General features: G+C 47.6%; 2 protein-coding genes across 6 annotated transcripts in view; one reads left to right on the top strand and one right to left on the bottom strand.

Moving 5' to 3' along the window:
- SIM2 (SIM bHLH transcription factor 2) overlaps positions 1–3,619 on the top strand; it is a 51,575-nt gene extending 47,956 nt beyond the window's left edge. Inside the window, exons 10-11 of the mRNA XM_027548775.1 lie at positions 139–547; positions 2,733–3,619. Coding sequence (XP_027404576.1) covers positions 139–547; positions 2,733–3,178 — 855 coding nt within the window. The 3' untranslated portion in view covers positions 3,179–3,619. The remainder of the gene's footprint in view (positions 1–138; positions 548–2,732) is intronic.
- A 3,139-nt stretch (positions 3,620–6,758) lies between these two features.
- The window catches only part of HLCS (holocarboxylase synthetase), a 214,160-nt gene continuing 202,117 nt past the window's right edge, over positions 6,759–18,801 (bottom strand). For all 5 annotated transcript variants that reach the window (XM_027548789.1, XM_027548791.1, XM_027548793.1 and 2 more), the window contains exons 7-11: positions 17,829–17,896; positions 16,153–16,313; positions 14,316–14,430; positions 11,899–12,112; positions 6,759–10,114 (exon numbers count right to left, since the gene is read on the bottom strand). In XM_027548789.1, coding sequence (XP_027404590.1) covers positions 9,943–10,114; positions 11,899–12,112; positions 14,316–14,430; positions 16,153–16,313; positions 17,829–17,896 — 730 coding nt within the window. In that variant the 3' untranslated portion in view covers positions 6,759–9,942. The remainder of the gene's footprint in view (positions 10,115–11,898; positions 12,113–14,315; positions 14,431–16,152; positions 16,314–17,828; positions 17,897–18,801) is intronic.

An 18,801-nucleotide genomic window follows, 5' to 3' on the forward strand; every position in this document is an offset into this window, starting at 1 on the left:
GCTGTCGGCCGGCCGCCTGTCCCATGTGGGACCGCGCCAGTGGCCCTGGGACACCGGCAGGCACCATGGGGTGGGCAGGCAGCTTGCCGCCAGCCGCCTGCCCCGGCAGGCCCTTCATCTGTCTTCTTTGCTTGGCAGCAGTACGGCTCGTTCCAAATGGACAAACTGGAGTGCGGCCAGCTCGGAAGCTGGAGGGCCAGCCCCCCTGCCCACGGCCCAGCTCCCCCAGAACAGCAGCTCCATTCAGAAGGCGGCGACCTTCTGTACGCCCCGTCCTACGGCCTGCCCTTCTCCTACCACTATGGACCCTTCCCTCTAGACTCTCACGTCTTCAGCAGCAAGAAGCCTGTGCTGCCGGCCAAGTTCGGGCAGCCCCAGGGACCCCCGTGCGAGGTGGCGCGCTTTCTTCTGAGCACCCTGCCAGCCGGCGGCGAGTGCCAGTGGCACTACGCCAGCCCCCTAGTGCCCGGCAGCCCGTCTCCGGCTAAGAGCTTTTCCGAGCCGCCGGTGAACCCTGCTCGGCACAGCCTGATGCCAAACTACGAAGGTGGGTCCTGTTTACACGAGGGGTGCGGGCAGGACAGTGGACGGAAGTGGCGGTGGGTGGCAGACGGAGAAAGGATGCCCAGGCTCTGGGCAAACACGCCTTTCCTTCTGCCTCTGAGCGGGAGTGGCCGTGCCTTCCCGCCCTCACTGCGAGCGCTTCCCGAGGCTGCGACCATGCCCATGCGCCTCGTGGGCACCAGGGACGGTGGAGATGGGGTGTTGGGCCACCCTCCCTAAAAGTCCCGGACCCCCTTTGCTCCCTAAAAGGGAGGCAACGTGATTTTCCTATATGGTTTCCCAGGTGGTGCTAGTGGTTAAAAAAAAAAAAAATCTACCTGCCAGTGCAGGAGACACAAAAGATGCAGGTTCGATCCCTGGGCTGGGAAGATTCCCCTGGAGAAGGAAATGGCAACCCACTCCAGTATTCTTGCTCTGGGGAAATCCCATGGACAGAGGAGCCGGGCGGGCTATGGTCCATGGGGCCACAGAGGGTCGGACATGACTGAGCAGTTTAGCACAGCACATGTATCCCGAGAACCCCCAAGTGTATTTATTTTATGATTACTTTCTACTCCACCCCAACATGAACATGAGACACTATTGGTTTTCTTCTCATGCCAGTTTTCAAAGCGTGGGAAGCAGTGGTGGAAAATCACGGGCTCAGGGACAGAAATGCCGATGCCCACCCTAAGGCAAATAGCACAGGTCCTCCAGGACTCAGTTTCTTCATCTGTAAGATGGGAGCAAGAGCCATGAGGATCATACCTACCACAGGGCTTGGCAGGCAGACAGGATTGGCCATCCAGCGAGCAGCCAAGCAGAGGTCCTCTGTGGAGGTTTCACCAGCTGCCTCCAGGCCCAGAGAGGCCCCTGCTTCCTTCCCAGGGCAACCCCAGGCAGAGGGTAGGAGGAGGGGGTGGAGGGTTAGCTGCCACTCAGACCTGAGACTGTAGAGACTGTAGAGCAGGTTTGTGCAAGAGTCCCGCAGGACCACTGAAGGCTGGGGGGACGTTACAAGCCCCCAGAAGAGTGACCTGCCTGGTGTCCCCTCCTCTCCTTCGCTCTTTGGAGGCAGGTCGGGCTCTGCTGCTCCCACGGCTGCTGAGCAAACTTCTTGCCCTGTGCTGTGCCCGTCTTCACAAGCCTTTGAGATACAGAAGAAGAGGGCTAGTGACATTCTCGGAGATTACCAGGACGTGTTTTTTAAAAGTAACCAGTTCAGAAAACAATATGCCAGCAACCAGGGCAGGGCAGGCCTGAGATTTGCATTCCTAATAACCATCAGTGCACTGGGTCCCCCAAATAACCACAGCAGGGATTTCCTTGGCACAGCCCGGGGAAAGAAAAAGCAAAGGGATTGTCCTAACTGGTTATTACCCACTGGAGACGGGACTTGAAAGAATTACTTTTCTTTGTGTGGGGGTGTTGACCAATGAGATAAAACAGTATTTGATTTTTTTTTTTCATTGCTATTTTGGAAGTGAAAGAGGTTAATAACCACTTCATTTGCCAGATACTTGGTAAAAACTGGACCAGAGGTGCTAATTGGGGGCAATTTGTAATCGATTTCCTAGTCTTTTTGATATTAAAGGAAGACAGGATGTCTGAAGGTTTAAAAGTGGGAAGGGGAGCTAACTGATTCTAGACCGTCTAATTGGTGATGCTGGTTATGACATTAATTAGGACAGTACTAAAGGGAGCAGGGTGATTACCACTCCACCCTCCCCACTGAGGGAAACGCAAAACACACAAACAAAAAAAATCGTGGCCGACTGGGGCCACCTAAGAGTAGGGCCGGGGGAAAGAAGCCTGTAGACCAATGCTGTCCAGCATGGTGGCCACCAGCCCCGGGTGGCCAGTGCGGTGAGAGGGGGTCCTAGCGTCTCCCCCGCGTTTGGAAGGCAGAAAGGAAGACCGCCTTATCTGCTTTTTATACTGCTCACACACTGAACTAATCTTCGGCTCTGTAGCATTAAATCAAGGCTCTTGCTAACATTAAGTCCACCTGTTTCTCTTCACTGCTTCCTTCGGCTCCTAGAACGGGCCACTTGGATCTTGCGATTGGACTTGGCGGAGTGCGGGCGGCTCCGGGCGGGTGGCGGCCCCAGGCCCCCCGGGGGGGTGTCGCTTGGGGCGGGCCCCCTCCTCCCCCGCGCGGGCGTCTAACGTGTCGCCTGTCCCCGCAGCGCCCGCCGCCGCGCGCAGGTTCGGCGAGGACACCGCGCCGCCGCCGCCGCCGCCGAGCTTCCCGAGCTGCGGCCACTACCGCGAGGAGCCGGCGCCGGGCCCGGCCAAGGCCGCCCGGCAGGCCGCCCGGGACGGGGCGCGGCTGGCGCTGGGCCGCGCGCCCCCCGAGTGCTGCGCGCCGCCGGCCCCCGCGCCCCCGGGCGCGCCCGCGCAGCTGCCGCTGGTGCTGCTCAACTACCACCGCGTGCTGGCGCGGCGCGGGCCGCTGGGGGGCGCGGCGCCCGGCGCCCCCGGCCTGGCCGGCGGCCCCGGCGCCCCCGAGGCGGCGGGCGGCGCGCTGCGAGCCCGGGCCCCCGGCCCCGCCGGCCCCGCCGCCGCCCCGCCGCCGGGCGCGCCGCGGCCACACTACCTGGGCGCCTCGGTCATCATCACCAACGGCAGGTGACCCTCCCGGCCGCCCGCGCGGAGAAGCCATAGGCCGGCCTCCTGGGCTCCCTGCCTCACCGAGTCCACGGGGCCGAGCTGTGTATGCACGGTTTAAATTAATTTATACAGAGACGACTATTTTACTAGAACTCCGCCGCCGACTTCTAGATTTTTTTTTTTAAACCGTAGATGCCATAAACGCCCACGTAGAGGACAGAAGCGGCGACGTCTGGGACACCCTGACCGCCCGACGTTTTGTTCTCCAAGAGCTGGGTTTTCTGAAAAGGCGACCGCCCAAGGGTGGCCCCAACTACTCCGTCCTTGGGGGGGACTTGGTTTTCTCGCCTTGAAATCAGGCCTGCGCGCCCCCGATGCTCAGTAGCAGACCCGCTTTTGGCGGGGGGCGGGGTGGGGGGCGTGGAGAAGGCAATGGCACCGCACTCCAGTGCTCTTTCCTGGAAAATCCCATGGACGGAGGAGCCTGGTAGGCTGCAGTCCATGGGGTCGCTAGGAGTCGGACACGACTGAGAGACTTCACTTTCCCTTTTCACTTTCATGCATTGGAGAAGGAAATGGCAACCCACTCCAGTGTTCTTGCTTGGAGAATCCCAGGGACGGCGGAGCCTGGTGGGCTGCCGTCTATGGGGTCGCACAGAGTCGGACACGACTGAAGTGACTTAGCAGGGGTGGGGGGCGGGTAGCAGTTGTAATATCTCCAGACACCCTCCATTTTGCGAAGGTCACCCCACCCGAAGATGGTCAGATAGATGGGCCAGCCCGGGAAGCCTCCTGTGTTCATTGCCCTTTAGGTTTTTAAGTCAACGGCAGAATGTGATGATTTAAGTTCCCTGAATGCAGGACAACTCCGCAGTTTTCAAGTCATTCATGAGTCTCATGAAACGTTTTTGTTTTAATTTAACCCTTGAATATAAACATCGACAAGCCGAGACCAAGGGGGTGAATGTGGATGTACGTCTCAAGTGCATTCACAAAGTTTTTATTCCCTCCCAACCTCGTGAACTCTTGAGAATAGCACCTTCAGAATATATTGAATAGGCATTAAATGCAAATATATATATATATAGCCAAATACTTTATGAGAGTGACAGGTGGATGATTTCCGTGCCCAGTGGATTGGCTACCCCTGTCAAGTCTGATGACAAGCAAAGTCCCTCTGGCCCACACAGACCTGTAATTCCCTAGGCTCGTGTTTGCTACAAGTAGTGCTAATAAAGTTAGATAAATTGCATGTGCAATATGGAAACTTGTCAGTGGACTGCGCCTCGCGGAAGAAAACATGCTAAAGGGATGTAACGAAAATAATGTACACGTCTTCAGCATTTTCTGCATTTTCTACAGAGTAAGAAAACTCCATATGAACATGTCATGTGTGTAACAGGTGAACAGGAATCTTTTTATAAAGCACCAGCAGTGTTTTTAAAATAAACTCCCATTAATTTTTATTTTTATACTTTTGCTTCAAGATTTCCCTGTTTAAAAATCCTTTCATGGCTCCAAAGTGGATCAATGCATTGAACCACACTTTTTCAATCTGCTACTCACTATAAACGCTCCCTCATTTTGCTGCTTTTTCAAAGATGGTTTACTTTTAGGAAACTATGTCCACCTTTCAGCGTGGAAAATTTGTTCACCAATGTCTCCAGCTCACTGTTCCTTGAATCCGCGTGCACCTACATGTACTGTTCTCAAAATGTGAAAGGACCTGCCGCCCAGCCAGTGCCACTCTGAGGCCCTGCCTGCTTCCCCGGGATGGGTCAGTTGCCTTAGGGTCCAGTTTGCAAATTTAGGAACATGTGTTTTGCAGTGAAGAGGCGAGGTCAGAAGAATCCAGTGCGTACACCTCTACACGCTTAGCCACAACTCATGAGCAGCTTGCTCTGAGTGTAGATACACAGAAAATAAGCCTGGGGTAATGTTTTTATGCTGTCAAGACCCATAATTAAACCCATGATTCCTGGAAGGTGCAGGTTTGATGAGCAGGAGATTCACTTGACATTTTTCAATAAAGTACCATAAAATACATTTGTGTCTTATCTTGTTATTAATCATTGGGGGCTGTATAAAATAAATACAACTGTGAGGACTTCCGGAGCAATTTAAGACCAGATGTTACTGTTCGCAAAGAAAACTGTTACAGATTTATAAACCTTAACATAAATAGGCTTAATGATGAGGGTATGTGTACTTGAAAAATAAAATGTGTACTAGGAAAAACTTCCTTGCCTAAACAATGCAGTTTTCATAACCTAGAACATGAAGGAGGATCCCATGCAAGCTGGCTTCCAGGCGGACAGCAGCTCTGTGCAGAGTTAGCAGGGCAGTTACTACGGCAACCTGACATTGTTACCTCCATCTTTTAGTCTGCACATTTAAGCTTGGGGATGTTGTTTCTCAACTTCGTGAGGCTCTGGAAGAGAAAGCATGTTAATAGATACGCATGCCTTTCACAGAAGAAGAAAAATGCAGTGGTTCCTAACATGTTGACATAAAAATGCCAGATGAAATGGATTTCAAGAATAAGCCCAGTTCAAGACTGGTTTGGCCCTCCTTCCACTGGGCCTCCAAGGGAACGGAATTCCTTTATGTTCTTGGAAGCCCTTTCTAGAAAAGCCATTCCATTCATACCTTTGTAGAGAAGTGAACAGGGTGTGAAGTGCTGCTCTGAGGAAATCTGTAAAAGCCTGTATTTTCTGCTCCCTCACCCCCACCCCTTTGATCATATTAAGTCCAATGGCCATGTCTTCCTCCCTTGGATCCTAAGGATGGGAGAGGTTTACTCCATCAATGAATCCTGTATAAAGTATACTGTAGTTTATGATGGCTCAGACAGTAAAGAACCTTCTTATAATACAGGAGACCTGGGTTTGATTCCCTGGAGAAAGGAATGGCTACCCACTCCAGTATTCTTGCCTGGAGAATTCCATGGGCAGAGGAGCCTGGCGGGCTACAGTTCATGGGGTCACAAAGAGTTGGACATGACTGAGCAACTAACACTTTCAAGATGGTTAGGTAGACTGTGGGGGCTGCTACAGATAAAAGAAAAATTTCAAATAAATTCCATAAAATTACTGTGGAAATTTTAGTGAATTGTAGCCCTTGAGTTATCAAAGATGCATTATTCAAGCTATTCCTAAACTTAAGTATGATAAATAAGATTGAAATCTTGGGGAAGAACTGTGGAAACAAAAGTCAAGTAGTTCTCACAAAATAGGAAGAACAATTGGACAAGAACAGAACATGTTCTTATATTAAACTTGTTAAAATTTTTAAACTAAAAAATTTACATTATTAAATGTATTTCTCACTTTAATTAAATTTTTTTGAACTTTTGGGATTTGCTGACTTTCATTCTTTGGAGTAATATGACTTGTCTTTTGTATGATACATAACACATTTTTCACAACTACATTTTTAAAAAAGCAACCAGCTTCTTAATACTTACATATACCTATTCCTTCTGATGTAAAACTATTTATTTTTTAAAATGTTTAAATGTGAATAAAAAAAAATATTGTAACTGAAAGGAATTGCTTATTTTGACGAATGAAACATGGTAAAAATAAAAAATAAGCCCAAACTACAGAGAAGGTCTCAAAGTTTATTTTGGTAGACTTGCTTTTTATAGGCATCGGTTTAAAGTGATTATGTTTCAGAGATGAGTCTTTGAAAAACTAAAAATGCAGAGGTTTAACGCTTTATTTCAAATATGCATAGTAGTTAGGAATACCGATTTCTCAATTCTTTGCCCATTAAGACCAAACAGACCTACAGAACGTAAGCCTAAAACGTCTCCTTTATGGATTCTGAAACGGCTGGCTGAGGCTGGCTTCTCTCCTGGTTCCCAGACTCGAGGGTGAGGGGTGCCCACGTAGTCCTCCCCGTGTGTGTAGGTGGTGGGGGTGGGGGCAGGGTTGGAGGTGCATGGTACCCCAGGCCTGGTCGTGTGGACCCACCCCTCCTTGGACCACTTGCTCCCACACCGGGCAGTCTGCTATGCTGTAGCAGAGAGCCCCTGGGGGACACAGATCCTTCCGACTGTGCCCCAGCTCTGTACATGCTGCCAGGATGACCAGTGCCAAGGAGTGTTGCGGGGGCAGGGGAGGGGCACAGAAAGCCCAGCTATGGCTGGGTCCTATTTTAGAATTCCTCTGAAATTTGCTACCAGCCCCGAGGGGTTGCCGTCCTTCCTGCCTTTCAGGTAACTCGGTAGATGCTCAATGCGCAGCCTCTACGCTAGGGCACAATTCAAATATCCCAAAGCACATGCCAATCCTGAGTTTAGGTGCTATGTTTTAAAGATTAAGAGGAAAACTCGAAGTTCTCGTTAAGACTTTAAAGCTCCTTGAGATCCTAGATCGCTGGGTGCATAAACTGCACCCAAATTAACAAGTGCAGTATAGCAAGTTTTCCTAATGCTAACAGCTGTAAGCAAAATGCCTTTATTCAGCTGTTCTATAGGAAGCAGAATTTCAAAAGTCTTTGGTTCATCTGAGGCAAAGTCAGGTTTATGCAAAACGCAGCATCTGCTCCAAGTCTATTTTGCCTCCCTCAAGACAACTGGGTGTCGGCACAAGTAAGAAATAAGAACAGTCTTGAAAGCGCAGGAGCAAAGCGATACGCCCAGAGCATCTCCATCTGCTGTGACATGGCCACACTTCATTAGTTTTAATTTACCAAAAGGAAATTAAATGATAACATTATTTTTTCCCTAAAGCAGACTGTCTAGAGTAGGACTTCAGCTTAAAACAAATCATAGCATGTTTTTCATTAAATAACCCCCCAAAGAAATGCAAAAAGTTAACGATGGCAGCTCTGAGAGATGGCTTGCCTTATATTACAGAGTTTGAGAAGTCAAACTTGCAACATTAGCCTGAGAACTTTCTTCTTAATGATATTTTGCAGATGCCCTCTCCAGGGTGAGTCCATTTGGTAAATTTGGGGTGCTGTGGACTTCAAACTTTTATTTAGACTTGGGCATTTAGGAAAGAGTGTTTTGTTTTGTTAAGAAAAATAATTCTAGTTGAAGCCTTATTTGTAAAATATGACTTCTGAAATCTTTTCAAGTTACATTTCCAAAACATACATATTGGGTTAGTGTACTTGACTAAACATGTTATTTTTTTCCATCTACGGGGTTGCCTGTGCCTGGCTAAAGGTAGACAGATTTTTATACCGAAAACCGCAACTTTCTGGAGTTAGCCTGACCGGTTAAAGCTGGAGAAAGACAGTGCTAGGGCACAATAAGGGAGTTCTGTTCAGAGCTGAGAGCCTCATCAACTTTTCTTTTCACTAATTTCAGTTGGGATTGGCAGGAAGAGAGAAAAGCGGACAAAAAGTGGCCTCTTCGGGCTGAAAAGCAATGTGTTATGAGTCTCAAGTTCAGTGGAGATAAGAGTTACATGGAAAAAGCATGGAATACATCTGGAAAGAGCAAATGCATATCAAAAGGCTTCCTTTCTTTTGTTCTTTCATAGAGATTCATAGGGCATCAGATTTTGAACATCTTCTTTTAAGACTTCACACACACACACACACACACACACACACACACGTGCGCGCGCGCGCTCTTAACTGACGGTATGCAATAGCAATAACTTTTTTTGGCAATGTGAAAAGGGGGCAAAAAACTGTGACTTAGCAATAAAATGCCACGTACGTCTATACTGTGTACGTCTATACATAGTCCTGCAGGAATGCTCTATATTTCAAAGCAAGCCCACAGCTGGCTTAAAGCTCCAAATCCTCCTTTGCGTGTGGTATGAGAGGGAGACTTCATCTCCAGCTGTTGGAGCCAAATCACCCACCCTCACATCCAAGCAATTACCTAATCAATGCTTTAAGGATCTTGAACTTGATCCCATCACGGCAGAATAGTCCATCAATTTAAACTTAGGAAAGCTCATTAATTAATGTCAAAGTAATGAACTGATTCCTTCTACGAGGTCATTACAGCCAGAGCTGCGAGGGTGCCTCTGCAGCCATGTAGACACTGCTATTGGACCACAAACCACCAGGCTGAGAATAAGGCTTAGAAACCTACCTTCTCTTTTCTTCACTAAACAAACAAAAAATGATGACTAAGGACCAGTGTATGTTCCTATAGGAAAACATCTCCCTGGATTCTTGTAAACAGTGTTACCATACTCCTAACTCACCAATGACCAGGGCCTGAAAGCTTTTAAAAAAATTTTTTTAATAGTCTACGGATAAAGATCTTCACTGGGCTTCCCAGGTGGCTAGTGGCAAATAATCCACCTGCCATTGCAGGATATGCAAGAGAGGCAATACCTGGGCCGGGAAGATCCCCTGGAGGAGGGCATGGCAACCCACTCCAGTATCCTTGCCTGGAGAATCCCACGGACAGAGGAGCCTGGTGAGCTACAGTCCGTGGGGTTGCAAAGAGTCAGACGTGACTGAGCACGCACAAAGATCTCCTCTACTGGGAAAACGTGAATTATTCCATTGCTGTTTCCATGTAAAAACTTTTTTTTTTTTTGCCAATTAACACACATCCAATTTCAAGAGGGGAGAACAAATCTCATATCTATGGCAGGTCTTTACCTGAACTAAATCTTTTCAGTGATCGACCCTCTACCCTGAACAAAATTTAAGAATGAACAGGTTAATTGGAGGAAAAAAAATCATCAACAACTCTGATTTAGTTTTTCCGGCTCCACGGGCTAGGAAAGGCGACAGAAATCCAAGGGGAAGCCTCCCGCCTCAGTTCTGCCCTTCAGTCTGTCCGTCAGTCCCCAGCCGGGACTACTGCTGTTTGGGGACGATGAGGTTTCTCAGCATGTCGAAGGAGTTGCCGTCGGGATGCACCGTGACCACATCACCGTCTTCCTGGTGGACCAGAAGGAACCCGGAGTCATCCAGGCCAGCTATCCACGCCTGTGGTCCCTCAGCGCTTCCCAGGCGGACTTGCTGAGCGCTGAAAAGGAAGAACAGCCCTCGGTCACTGGGGCATGTGAGAGGCAGCGGAGGCTTGAGATGATTAGTTAAGTCCGTTATAGCAAAGGATTCGGGGCTGGCGGGAGAGAGGAGGCTGGGCTGGATACAGTTAAAATGCATCTGGGTCTGAGCTCTGCCTTTCACTGGTCCCGCGTGAACTGTCTCAGTGACTACAAGAATATAACCAAGTCCAATAGGGAGTTAGGAGCTGCTTCTCCTGCAAACACTGTCACTCCTAATTCTGAACATCCAGAAGGATTTTTTTGCGCCACTTCCTTCACTCTCTAGCACTTTAAAGAAACACTGCAACCCTCCAGGCTTTTTGGCTGAGATAAGATTGGCCTCTTTCTAGCTGTTCTGAAAAGAAGACTTTTATTGAGTTGGGGTGCATCAATTATAAGTTAAATGCATGCTAATTTGACTTGTTTTCAATATTTTTCCAAATGCACCTACTGAGTTATAGCCTTAACAGTTTTAAATGTATAAAAGCTGCACCTCCCCCATTTTTATTTTGAAGAATTTCAGACCGACAGAAAAGCGGGAACATAGTACAACAAACCTCACGTGCCCTCTTCACTTACACTCACTGATAACACTTTCCACGTTTGCAGTTCTTCCTCAGTGTGCGTGCGCACACGCTCTTTTATGCGGGGTGGAGGGGGGTTCCTGATATTTAAAAATAAGTTGTAGGCATCATGACACTTTAAATATTTCGGCAAGTATAAGAATAATCTTCTTAAATCCAGAATATCATTATCACTCAAGAAATGTGATCTTGACACATTATTGATTATCTGTCCCTGTGCAAAAGTCCCCATCATCCCATTAATGTCTTCTGTGGGTACTCTCTCCCTTCCAGGATCTGATTATGAACCTCATATTGCATTCAGCTGTCATGCCTCGTGAGTCTTCTTTAATCTCAAAAATCTCCTACCTTCTCTTTGTTTCTAAGACCTTGACATTGCTAAAAGGTAGAGGCCCCTATTGGTCAGCATCAGTACTTTTCAAACTAAGGTGCCTGAAAGCTTGCTGGAGCCCTCGTTAAAACAGGAATGCTGGGCCCCAGCCCCAGGGGAGGAGTCAAGAATTTGCATTTCTGCATGTACATTACCATACATAAAATAGACAGCCTAGTGGGAAACTGCTCTATAACACAGGGAGCTCAACATGGTGCTCGGTGACAACCTAGAGGGTGGGTGGGGGGGGGGGAGGTTCAAGAGGGAGGGGACATATGTATACCTGTGGGATACATAGGTATGCATACAACATGAATGTTGTACGGGAGGAACCAGCACAACATTGCAAAGCAATTATCCTCCAAATAAAAAATTTTTAATTAAAGAAACAGAAGTCAGCAAAGGAGAAAAACAGAATTTGAACACAGAAAAAAAAAAAATTTGTGTTTCTAACAAAGTTCTCAGGTCAGGCTGAGGCTGGGAGGTCTCCCTTTGAAAATGATAGTTACCGAGAATGTTCCCCAATTTAAGATTTGCCTGATGCCTCACAATCAGATTCGGTTTAAACACACACTGGGGCAGGAAAGCCTTCAGTGATGCAGTGTCCTTCCCAGCGCGTCCCACCTGGAGGCACGGGATTGCCCGTTTGTCCCCATTCTTGGTGACGCTCACTCAAGGTGGTATCCCCCAGGTTTATCCATCAGTCAAAGAGGATTACCCAGACCTGTGTTTATTTTCTCGCTTTAAGATGTTAAACTATTGCCTTAGTAAAGGGATTTTAAGAGGATGCAGACAAGCCAGCACTGACCTGTGTACCCAGTATTTATAGTAGAGAGGAAGAACGCCGTTGGGCCCCTGGTCCTGAAACACGTCAATCAGCTTCTCCAGCACGGTCACCGTTCGGGCGATGAGACAGTCGGCTCTCAGGGGCTGTAGCTCTGCCCCGTGTTCCTTATTGTATTCTGTGATGAGATCATTGATGCATATGGTAGGGTTGCTGTTCGTCACGTTAAATCCACAGCCTGAACAGAGAGAAACGATGGACAAGGTGAGCAGCTCAACCTACTGAGACATCACACGTCTCTCTCGACCGCCTGGATAAAGTTACAGCTTTTACGCTCAACTTGCTGCTTTCTTGTCCTCATTTCGAGTTTTTTTTTTTTTTTTTTTGTCTCTGGCCAATTAGAGAAGGACTTATATCTCAGAATCCATCTTTCTTTTTCATCCTTCCCTTACTATCCTCATCAAACCAGAGCCATTCCAAATGTATTACACATTAGTTGGAAAAGAAAAAAAAGCAAGTCACACTGGATTCAATTAAGCAGAAAGGGATGAACAGGACAAAACAGAGTTGCTTCTTAAATGATACTTCCTGTGGTCTAGCCAAGAATGGGAGCTCAGTGCTGAACCAGATATAAAATAAAATCTCTTGTTTCTTTTTCTACTTGAATAACAGAACACATGCTTGAAAATAAAGAATTTTATTCAGGTCTTAAGGAATAAACTCTGGATTCAGAGACTTCCAACCTCGATCATGGCATAACCCCAAACACATCTTTTAATGCTTTATCCTTGCAAGTCTTTGGTGCTAGGGTTACGTTGTTGGCAGAGAGCCAACCCACGTTCAGTGGCTCTTTCACAGGCCCCTAAACCAAGGCTTCAGGAGAGAGTTACCGGCTTATCTCTGTCGTTACTTAACACCGCTGTTCTCTGCCGGCTGGGGGTGAGGGGGGTCTTCAGAAAAGCTGAGACTTAGTTTTCAACAGGGCCTGAATCAGCCTCAAAGAGGGCTTCAATAAGAAGTGAAATACTGCAAGAACTAGGCAAGTGAGCCGACCATCTTTCCAGGGCCTCTGAGAAGAAAAGTTCCCAAATACTTGTCTTAGATAGAATAATAACATTCATAACAACAGTACTTTTTGGTAAATGTTCTGAGCTGTTTTCGGTATGAAGGGAAGGCTTGGCTGGCCCAAGGTTGTTGTTATTTTTTTTTAATATACTGGCTACTAAAATACAAACCAGTGTAAATGACACCTGGGGAAAAAAACAACTACAAAGCAGGGAAGACTTTGCAGTCATTCGTTCGCAGTTTCACCAACAAGACACAACAGCGGAGTACCTGTGCCGGTACACGGCATTCACCTAAGCGTCTGCAGCGCTGAAAAACTCCCGTGTACCCAGAAAGTGCACGGTCCTGGGAAAAGAGCCACGTGGACTGCTGTCAGCTTAGGCTGTGTCTTTCTAAGGACCAGCAGGCGCCACTGATGGTGACTTCTTGAATCTTTCCCCAAAGATGCCCTCTGTGCCCCCTGCTCACCTCCCACGGCCTTAAGACGTCAATAAAAGCTATGGATTCTATCAGAAGCAAGTTTCGTTTCCCCTCACTGACAGAGAGTTCCTCAGCTCCCTGAAGCCATCATTTGTCCCTATTCAGAACCTCTGTATCCAGCCCAGTTACTCATTTACACATGGGAGACGGAGCTTGGAGGGGAGGAAATAACTTCCCTCGAATAACACTGCCAGTTGGCAGCAGCGCTGGAAACACACGCCGTGTCTTCTCTGGCTGGCACTGCCCACACACCATCACACGTTTTCTGTCCACTGCTGATTTCTGAACCCCACTCCAGTTCCTCTGGGCATTAGGGAGAAGGTGATGCTTGGATGATCAGGGACACCTAGGACTTCTCGAACTGCTTCTGAATCCACCCCCTTGACTGATGAGGAAGTGCTGAGGTGAAACGGGGAATCTTTACCTCACCCTGACCAGCCTGGAGTGTCTTCTGAAGGTCAAAAAGAAGGCAAATTTTCCATGGCCTGGGAAGGTCAGATTAAGAATGCAAGGACACCCATCCTTGAAATCAACTTTTCTTTTCTTATTACCAAGCAACAAAGTGGATATTTTCATCATGTCTAATTCAACAAGAAGCGGGAGTGTAGAGAGGTGTAAGAAAACGCCTGTTTGATGAGATACCCATGTGGTGGTTTCCACGGCCAGAGGTACAAATGCTAAACTCTCTGAAAGGCTATCTACCCACCTGGCCTGTTCTGCATACATATTGTGTTCTGTAAGTCAAAGCTCAAAGAAAAAGAAATCCCAGATGATAATCCACTCCCCTCAATGGAGCCATGTGTGAGCCATTTTATTTCTATAATCTAAAAATTATAGAACTAATTAATAGGACTATTAATCTAAAAATTCTGGGGGTAAGGGCTTTAAGAACTTACCAATAAGTATATAGAATGTTTCTCCCATAAGTGTTGAGTTAACCAAAACTCCACCAAGCTTCATGAGGTCACTGTAATAAATATCATTGGGCCACTTCACTCGCAAATTGATGTCCTAAAAGGAGAATCTGCGAATTAATCAAGCAGTCTCAAGACACAAAGGGACCGGGAGAGGTCATCCAACTTAAAAAAGAAAACACTGGGACGACCCAGAGGGAGGGTAGGGGAGGGAGGAGGGAGGAGGGTTCAGGATGGGGAACATGGGTATACCTGTGGCGGATTCATTTCGATATTTGGCAAAACTAATACAATATTGTAAAGTTTAAAAATAAAATAAAATTAAAAAAAAAAAGAAAACACAAAGATGAGCAGAATATTCTAGAAACGGGCAGGAATAGGGAGTCTCGTGCTCTCTTCTTTTTCAGACAGCTGATAACCTCTTTGGAGCAATACTTGGAGTATTAAAGTTCCCCGCGGGGCTAGAGGAAGGAGACCTAAAGAACACAGGAATCTCAGTCTCCTCTCCCTCATCACTGTGTACCGCCATCAGAAACACTCTGAAGACACCCATCTTGGGAATTAAATTGATTATCCCAAGATCCATAACCACAGCACAGGGGGCCATCATGTGCTAGGGAGGAGGGCGGGGGGGGGTGGGGTGGGGTGGGGGTGGGGCTTAAGGCAGGGAACAATACTCTTGGGGGCTCTTTTTCCTTAAGGACCTCCTGCTCCAGAGTGAAGGATGGCCCTGAACCAACCAGAGTCAAGCAGAAATGTCTTGAGTAGAATGCTATGGAGATACACAGGAGCAACGCATTTTACTGAGTCATATCACATCATGCATGGATGTGAGAGTCGGACTATAAAGAAAGCTGAGCACTGAAGAATTGATGCTTTTGAACTGTGGTGATGGAGAAGACTCTTGAGAGTCCCTTGGACTGCAAGGAGGTCCAACCAGTCCATCCTAAAGGAGATCAGTCCTGGGTGTTCATTGGAAGGACTGATGCTGAAGCTGAAGCTCTAATACTTTGGCCACCTGATGTGAAGAGCTGACTCACTGGAAAAGACCCTGATGCTGAGAAAGATTGAAGGCAGGAGGAGAAGGGGATGACAGAGAATGAGATGGCTGGATGGCATCACCGACTCAATGGGCATGAGTTTGGGTAAATTCCAGGAGTTGGTGATGGACAGGGAGGCCTGGTGTGCTGTGGTCCATGGGGTTGCAAAGAGTCGGACACAACTGAGTAACTGAACTGAACTGACTGATTAGAGGATACTGAGTTTATTAGTCTCCATGAAGTGCCAGTGGTCAACCTGGGTAACAGAAACAGAGCGGTCCAGTGGCCGGGGCAAGGCTGCCTGTGCCCTCTGGGGAATGGCCCACGAGTAGACACTGCCTTGAACTGGGCCACCTGGAACCCCACCTCCTGCCATGACTGTGAAGTTGAGGCACACAGACTGGGTGCCCGAGGTTTGTTTAGGCCTATAAAAAAAAGTCTTTTCACCAGAAAACACGATGGATAAATAGACTCACCCAGTCCAATGTGCTTCAGTCAAAAAGAAAGAAAAGGAAAAGAAAGGCCTGCCTTTACTAGGACATTGGACACATCTCTCAACAGCAGAGAAGGGAAATTCTGGGAAATGAACACATTCCAGCAAGCCCGAAGCTGCTATCAAACACTTTTAAAACTCCAGGAGCTCTCTGCTGCCAGCTTTACAAAAAGCAGGCTGAGGCTCCACGCACAGCAGTCATTCAGACACGCACACACACTACAAACACGCCTAAACAGAGATGTGCGTGCATGGCAGGGGTGTATCAGTGATGAACTGCACATACCTGGTACCCGGGGATGGATCTTACCGCCTCTACGACGGCCAGGGACATCAGATGCTGGACAAACGGAATCCTCTGTCCCAGCGCGGATCTCAGTGGGATGCAGACCAGCAGGGTGGAAAGGGCGCATCCCAAGGGGCTCAGCCAAGCATTCTTTCCCCGCCCTGGAACACAAGCCCCGTCAGGAAACTGGCCAGCCTGCCCTGTGAGCAGACTGAGGTGCACATAATGCCAGAAAAAATGTGGAGGGCTCAGAAACACAAATGGAGGATCTGTCCCGCTGGAACAAACCGGGACTGATGAAAACGCCTGGAGATTCTGGGGTTAACTCAACAATAGAGAAGCTGTTTAAAATCTGAAGCTCTGTGGCTGAACAAGTTCCCGATAATTAGCATAATGTTCTGCCTCATATCATCCATGCTTTGATGATTCAAAGTCTTACACAGTGTCTGAACCTCACTCTTGGTTTAATTCTCACCATATGGCAACTCAGGCAGAAACAGAGACAGTGGGGAAACTGGACCGAACCTACACTGATCCAGGAGAGGTCCTGGAAGCCACGTTTTTTAGAAGTGATCTCAATTGTGATGGTCTCACAAAACCATTGAATTGTACACTTTAAGTGGGGGGACTGGATGGTATATGACTTACAGCTTGCTGTTATTTATTTATTTATTTTTTAAAGGAAGCTGAATTTGAAAAATGATTCCTGATATTAACCCTTGAGTTATTTTTCTTAAAAAAGAAGTTGAGGAAATAAAAGAGAGAGTATACATCTCTCAAAAGAGAGGTATAACGTAATTTCTTCCCTGGCTCTTTGTTTTTTTTTTTAAACTACCTTATTGAGCACCACAGCCTCGAATAATATTTTTTTCTTTCTTTGAGTTATGTTCAAAAGACATGCTCAGGAGAAAGAAGTGGAAACAGTGGATTTCTCATTTCATTGCTTCTTCTGGAAAGGGTATAAGAGCCTCTGAGAATTAAAAGTTGGGGGTCTGCCTGGTACTTGCTGGGGGTGGGGAGGGGCAGGGGACAGTGGCCCACGTATGACCCCTGAGCAGGAATAATCTGCTTGCAGCTGGACCCCAAGTGGATTCTGGGAGGATGTGGGCTCCTTCCTCTGAAGGTCAGCAGCAGGTGGAAGCTCTGGACAGCCCTCTGCTCCTTGGTGGGCACTCAGTGAATAGGCACTGCCCACTGATCGAGGGCCCACTCCATGCAAACTCCAGTGCCAGCCAGGGTGGGGGCTGGCAGATGAAAGACATGTGACACTCGGTCTAGACACGGAAGGCACCTCCCAGAGAACCTTCGGGAAAATAAATGCCTCTCTAACATAGTTATTATTCACAAACGGCAACGCATTTGTGACACGAACGGCAATGTGTCAGGAAGAGGAATTTACAAGATGTAGGTTAAAGAACATTAAAACAATCACAGGCGGTTGTCAAGTGATTTAATAAACATCTTGGTTGGAGGGTACACTTGAATTCTACTGAAGTTCAGTCTTCTAATCAATTTCCCTTCCTCTTCCTCCATTTTAGGGCAATGTGAAAACAAACAACTTCTGACTTGAGTCAGCTCGAGGATCAGCACATGCAATCAATTGGCCCTCTGGCCACGAGAGAGTCACAGATTTTAGAAAACAAAAACAACAGAAACAGTAACAAAAGATGACTGACCTTTGCCCTGCGTCTGGCGGACTGCGATGGCTATTAAACCCATTTCCTGCGGCATCTCAAACATCAACCTGCAAACGATGGGAAAGACCGGTGAGCCAGAACTGGGACAGGACGTGGGAGCCTCCGGCTCAAGGTGGGGGACGCTGCTTGCTTCCATTCGCGAAAGTGTTAGTAAGCAAGGGCCGTCTTCCGGGTTTCAAGGGATACTGAGCCCATTCCCAGCTTCTGGAGTGAGAATGATGGGAAAGGGATGCAGGAAACACCATTTAATAAGGGAAAAAAGGTGGGCTCGGGGGTGGGGCACGTGTACCTGCCCAAGCTATCATTCAGTTTATCCAAGACATTGTTAGGTTATATTTCTTCAGAATATCCTATCAAATGCCTCCTTCCCCCGGTGGTGTCCCCTTCTGCGAGTGACAACTAGCAATTCCTGACATTTGTTTCTACTTAGGGCGTGTTTCTGTCTGCACACTGGAGCATAATCATAACAGAAGTTTCTGATTATTCAGAAAACTAATATGGTGGCAATAAAGCCGTTTAAAAGACACACTATCCCCCGAGAACTAATTATGTTTTAACTATAGTAAATAAATCTACACCTTCTGAGAACTCAGGAGAACCTTGGATCCTTTTAGGCTTGAGTTCGGCTTTTAAAACGGTTTTTATTTAAAAGAATACAAACTTCCCTTTGGGGGAAGGGTAGAAATGTGCACTGTATCTCCAGCAAAAGAGTCAACATAAACTTTTTTTTCCCCCAAGAAAAGGAAAGCGGGGGTGAGGGGGAAACCCTCACTCTGAGAATTTCCTCAGCTCCATTCTACCTGTTTAACTCACAGGGGGAAGGTTTTCCTCTGCATTCCCAGGAAATGAGCAGGCATAGCTCTCGGTGCCTGCTAAGTCGCTTCAGTCGTGTCTGCCTCTTTGCGACCCCATGGACTGTAGCCCGCCAGGCTCCTCTGTCCCTGGGATTCTC

This window comes from Bos indicus x Bos taurus, chromosome 1 (assembly GCF_003369695.1).
Source record: "Bos indicus x Bos taurus breed Angus x Brahman F1 hybrid chromosome 1, Bos_hybrid_MaternalHap_v2.0, whole genome shotgun sequence".
Lineage (NCBI taxonomy): Eukaryota > Metazoa > Chordata > Mammalia > Artiodactyla > Bovidae > Bos > Bos indicus x Bos taurus.